Here is a 6288-nt window from a genome sequence, read left to right on the forward strand (position 1 = left end):
TAAGCAGAGGGTGAGTAGCGGTGGGCCAATGGGTTTGTGTTGCAATTCCACCATTTTGTCTTGTGACAGAAAATGTCCCATGATGTTGATGTTGATGATCAATTCAATTTGGATTGGACATTTACATATTAATTCATCTGTTTACATGCAATACCAATTTTTACAACAAACCGGTGCCAACCAGAGTCAGGTTCTGCTCACAGTTTTTTCCTGTTACAGCCAGGGAGTTTTCCTTGCCACTGTTGCCCTAGGCATACTCTTGGGGGCCATTTCTCTGTAAAGCTGTTAAAAGCACTATGCAAATAAAAAAAATGATTAATTGATGACGATGATGATGATGATGATGATGATGATGATGATACTGGCCATCAGTATTTAGATCAGGGAAGTAATTCTCACCTCTGCCTTAAATTTCACCATCTCCCAGGTCCTCCAAATTGCTTTTGCAGACCTCTTCCCTTACGGAATTAATCCCTTATTAAAAGTAATTGCTCTCTACCACTGAACTATTTTCAAATTCCACAAGTTAAATAATGTAGAAAGGACTAAAGTGCCAGAGGGAAGGGGAGGGGACAGAGAACATGAAAAGTTTTAAATCTTCTGCCCAGAAGGCACTTGAAAGGAGCCTGTGTGGGTTTCTCCTACTGAATGACCAAAGCTCTCTTAACCTTTGACTTTCTTCGCTAAGTACAAAATACCAGGAGTAGGCAATTATAAAGTTGCAAATGCTGTCTGTGTGTGACTCCGAGGGGAGTGGATAGACACACACGCACACACACATACACGCACGCGTGCGCTGACACATGCTCACACACGCAAGCACACACACATACACACACACACACATCACACACACACACACACACACACACACACACACACACACACACACATTACAGCCAATTCAAACTGGCCAAGGAGAGACTTGATTGGGTTCAAAGCTGCCGGCAATACTTTTTTACTTTTTTTAAGTCCACTTTCGGTTCCAGAATCCCTGCGTCCTGTGGGAGTAAGCTTAGCATTAATGCTTAACTGCACATTAAATATGGAACATCCATTATATCTATTCACTCCAGTGAAATATCCTTCCATATACCACAGTCTCTTCCTAAGAGCCACTATTTACACCACTAAAGCAATGGTATACGGTGTATAATTCATTTGAATTCAAAAATTATAACTGGTATAGAATCCCTACTTTATAGGAACATGACTCACTGACTGAAATTAAGGATGCAAATGCATCTTGTGTGTGCTTTAGTGAAAATCTGTCTAATTTATCTCTACAGATTCGACATGATCTCCAGGCCAATGGGATCAGAGTGTACCCACAGAAAGAGTATGATGAAGACACAGAGGACAGGATACTGAATGATAAAATCAGGGTAACGCCTAACATTCGTAAATCAGCACGACAGCAGAAGCTAGAGCAGTATTGCTTTGACGCATTACTAAGACGTTGGTTTTGACACAGTTATTTGTTACATATTTCATTACCTACTGTAATCTATTACCTTAGCAGACACCTTTTCTAGATAAACTTAAATCTAAATATACACCACATTTTATATTTTATCCATTAAAACGGCTGAATATTTTTTTTCATCAGCTTTCCTACAATATTGTTGACTGCATTCCCTAATATGTTTTGTGTGGGATTTGCAGGAAAAGATCCCCTTTGCCGTGGTGGGGACAGACAGAGAACACCAAGTGAATGGAAACAAGGTCCTGGGCAGGAAAACTAAATGGGGCATCATTGAAGGTGAGTTATCCTGTGAAATTAGCTGAGTAAATCTCCTGTAAAGTGCCTGTATTATTGTTCCATAATTTCAGACTGGCCTTTCTCCAGGATGGAACTACGATGAAGCAATTAGAGCTGAATGGGTTGGAGGTTCACACATTCTACAGCAGGGGATCTAATTCCTATCATCAATCTCAGAACTATCGCCCTATCTTCATTAACCACACACCCAAAGTCCCCTTTGTCTCTTGTTTAAGGGGCATTTGGCTGGAATTGGTTCTCCGGAGTCTGTGTTGAGGGGCTTTTTTCTTGCTTTTGCTCCACGAAAAACGACTTCTGAAAATAATCGCCTCGGACCACGGCTGATGTCGTATGATAAAAACAAAAAACACTGGTCGATGGCTACGCTATCAGCGAACTACAGCACGGCTCGGTTGTGTTTACTCTAGCGAGACCTCACCCCGCTGGCCTAGCTTAGCCCTTAGCCGCTGGACACCAGGGTGTGGTGTAGCAGCCAGTGAATCCTCAGAGGGTGTGCCCACTCAACATAAACAGTGGTGTATTTTTCTATGATAAGCCTCTACAGTGGGGCAGCCCCTGCAGCTTGTTTATCCTCCCTGTTTCCATCTGCACGGATGTCAGCCCTCCAGTGTCAACAGGCCCCAGCGACGTCCCTTTGTCCTGGGGCCGATGACAAAGCGGCCCTCCCCCCGCGGAGGGAAGCCGGGCTCCTGGAGGAGACGTGAGGGCACGGAGTCACCGCCGCGCGGCGGGGCTGAAGCCTCGCTCCAGATGCAGCTGTCACTCAGCTAGCCTGAGCTCCACAGCTGCCTGCTCGTGTTCCCTGTAGCACCGACGGCATCTGTCCCCGCAGAACAGCACAGCCAGACCCGTCTCCTGCTGTCACAGCCCAGTAAATCAGAGCCCAGATGTTAGCTAAAGGGAGGGTCAGTTGTAAAGGTGAAGCTCCGACTCAATTAAGTCAGAGCAGCCGTATGAATCGCCTCTCTCCCCTGAATGGTATTCTGGGCTCTGAGCAGTGTTTCTTCCTGGTTTAATACACTACAATGTTTTGGGTCCTGTATGCTTTGGTCTAACGTGGAACTGGAACTAAAGCTTTACCCCAGCAAATGAGGCTGACATTGCAAATCAACATGTAGTGAAGTTTTCAGAAGTATAATCCATTTATCCATTTATCTTGATCTGCACAGTCAAAATATATAAACTGAAAATAATACTCATAGCCCTCTTACTTGTATGTTTTTATTTGTGGACTTTTATTTGTTGAAGATATTGTGTTATCTATGTTTTAGATTGTGCTGCAAACCCATTGAATGCTTATAAAGTAATCCAAGAAGTTGAAGAACAAGTTCAAGCTCATTCAATTTAATAGATCTTGACATTTTCCTTCAAATGCAATTTCATCAGTTCAAGTGACACTAACAGTTCAAGTATTCTGAGGTATCTCCCCCTCTCTTGTCATACAGAAACACAGTTGATCTAGTATGGCCATTGTTGGTGCAGGTATTAAGGCTTTTAAATTGAATGACAGTTAAAACCTCCAAAAATGTGCACTGAAGAAGTGCTAAAACAAACACCTGCATGGCTTTAAGCCTTGTTAAAGACCACAAATCATTCCCATGTTGTTGTGAAAAATGTTAAACTACCTCTTCTGTGCCTAAGACCCATAAGAATGTTATGAAGTTGGGTCATGTCATGTAAAGGTTTGACTTATGGTGCCATCTAGTGGTGATGTAATTTATGGTTGTATTTTTCCACAACTTACCACACGGTCTTGCCTTACTGTATACTACATACTGTATATTTTCTACTTTGCTGTAGTTCTACAGCCAACAAAACATTCTGTAATGCAGTTATGACAAAACATTGAATTAACCATCAAATTATTTGTGTTCATTTCCACAGTCGAAAATGTTGCACATTGTGAGTTTGCCAACCTGAGAGATCTCCTCATAAGGTGAGCTGACCATTTCTGTTCTTACTGTCCTTGAGTCTTGTATATGCATTTGATAATTATGGCCTGATCTGATATTGAAATCAATCAAGAAGCCTAAACTAATTCAAAAAAGTTTTGAACCTTGAACTTTTAAAGGAAAGTAAAAAAAACATGGCTTACTTTAACAGAGACATAATGTGGGCATAATATGCACGTCTTTAATGACACGCATAGCCCCCCCCCCCCCCCCCCCCCCCCCCCCGAGTCATGCTTCCTGTGCTAGAGGGAGAGGCAGACGGAGACAGGCACAGGGGCCTCTAATTACCCCGGGGCAGCTCTTACTGAATGACAGGGGCAGTCCAACAATGTGGCTGTGTGCCGTGTGACACATGGCGGTGAGAGGTGCCGAGAGGCTAATGACAGGCCGGCCCGGTTCACTTCAGGTGATGCCGCCACCTTTCAGTGACCCCAAGCCCACCCCCCCTTCAGAAAAGACATTTTGAGCCCGTTTCACAAGGCAGTCACAAGACCCGGCATCTGCTGATAGGAGCTGTCGAACAGTTGGAATTCACCAAATTCCATAATCCAATCAGATTTGATCACAGCGAAAGGGCATTCCTTTACAAAGATTCAAACGATTCAGATGATTAAAGGAAATTTGGGATAGAAATTATTGACCCCACAAAAATGCATACTACACAAAACATAATGGAAAATATGCTAAATGATTCGATTTTACATTACATAATACATATATTGAATCATTAGCAGATGTTTGCACATACACACATGCGCATGCATTCGTACAAACCAACACCGTATACCTGATTTCGTCCTATTAATTGCAATTGTGCTGCAAGTAGCTACTATGAATAGCTCACACCCACTTCTTACAGGCCTTAGAATCTGTCGCTAAGATACATAATGTGACTATTGTGTATTCTTTTGGACATTGTGTACCGTCGTATTCCCTGTTTCTTCCAGGTCTCACTTGCAGGATTTAAAGGACGTCACACACAACATCCATTACGAGACCTACAGAGTTCGGAGGCTCAACGAAAGCAATGTGAACGGATTAGGACTTTCACCTTTGACCCCAGTGAACGGAACCATGGAAAAGAGTGACACGGAGAGCCACCTCTGAGAGAGGAAGAGAACTGAGGATGAACCCTGATTCTGAGTACTGCTTTTCCGCCTCGCCCCTCCCTCCCGCCCCCGCCCTCTTCACCACTTCCCCACGAAGGCTACTGTGCCGCGCCCATTAAAAATCGGAACAGGAACACTTGAAACAAATGTTGCATTGGATCCCACAGCATAGAGTGTTGAGTGTAGAAAATATGAACGTGTATCCTTTCTCTCAGAATCTATGTATAGATATGGAAAGGCATGTATGTGTGGATCGTGAAATCAATTATGGCTTGGAGAAAGCATAATCAGTGGAAAAGGATGCTTCCGTTGACGCATAGCTTTATGCCCGTATAGACGGCATATCATGCATACAGTAGCTTTTTATAGCTTGTGGCTATGAGTCCGTATAGCCTTCCTGTATGCCAACTAGACTGAGACCTATTGAATTGTAACCAGTAAAAAGACTGATACAGGGGAAAGGGGTTTAACTATGGCTTCTAATCTATTTACATGTGTTTAGATCCAATGATTAAATCGCTAGACTTCCTCTAGTTGTCTCTTTGACTTTGAGAGGTTTCTAAACACCGAAGAGATTTATTTGAAAATGTAATTCTGTTGCTTTTTGTTTTTTTTACAGTATATGATTGCTATAGACATCACAGCATGTCCCTGAAAGATGCCATTAATGCTTCAATACCACAGATAATGAATATTAATAATACATTTTGATACAAAGATGCAAAATGAACAACACATTGTTTGTTGTCCCCGTTTATATAGCAGCGATGACAGTATGTCTGGTTTGTTGTCATAGGCCACTCAGGGTTCACAGACACACACACACACACACACACACACACACACACACACAGATTAATGTACATGGGCCTTGGCTATAAAGGGAGCGACAGATTTATAGATTTGTAATGATTTACCGGACTCTGGTCATTGTCAGGCCTGTTTTACATTACTGTACATCAATTCTCTGAAATGTGCCATCAGCAAATTCAATCAAAATGTTCCAACAAGTTTAAACGAAAGTATCTGACCTCTGAATGAACTTTGGCTAAAAGTCCTGTGTTGTAATTGCTGGTATTCCTAGTGATCACAAGGCATGTCTTTGTAAACGGTTCAGTCCTGATCTGGTTTTACATGATTTACCCCTAGCTCTTCAGGACAAGAATATGTCTTTGTACAATGATACTGCAAAGAGATAATGTGTTCTGGAATTTCTTGACTTAAAAATATGACCACATTTTACTTATTCGCTATTGTACAGTGTGTTTTTTTTTCTCTCCTATTTTTGCAATGTTCTTATTTTGTTTCCTGCCTGTGTTTTGTATTGTACTAACAGCTCAAATGTGATTTTTATTTCTCAATGTTTAATAACAAAATGCATATAAAACACAATTTGTGATTAAATATCAATGTCACTGTAAATACATCATGTTGCTCTATCGCT

The 6288-nt window shown here is 41.9% G+C and overlaps 1 protein-coding gene across 8 annotated transcripts in view; it reads left to right on the plus strand.

The window, feature by feature from the left end:
- Positions 1-6266, plus strand: part of LOC133114191 (neuronal-specific septin-3-like) — a 66651-nt gene extending 60385 nt beyond the window's left edge. For 6 of the 8 annotated variants that reach the window (XM_061223363.1, XM_061223408.1, XM_061223398.1 and 3 more), the window contains 5 exons: positions 1-10; positions 1290-1385; positions 1666-1762; positions 3668-3719; positions 4683-6266. The exon at positions 1-10 is cut by the window's left edge and continues 108 nt beyond it. In XM_061223363.1, the coding sequence (XP_061079347.1) occupies positions 1-10; positions 1290-1385; positions 1666-1762; positions 3668-3719; positions 4683-4842 (415 nt within the window). In that variant the 3' untranslated portion in view covers positions 4843-6266. The other 2 variants (XR_009705529.1, XM_061223371.1) reach the window with 2 other exon arrangements.
- Positions 6267-6288: the final 22 nt, after the last annotated feature.

Source organism: Conger conger, chromosome 2, assembly GCF_963514075.1.
Source record: "Conger conger chromosome 2, fConCon1.1, whole genome shotgun sequence".
NCBI lineage: Eukaryota > Metazoa > Chordata > Actinopteri > Anguilliformes > Congridae > Conger > Conger conger.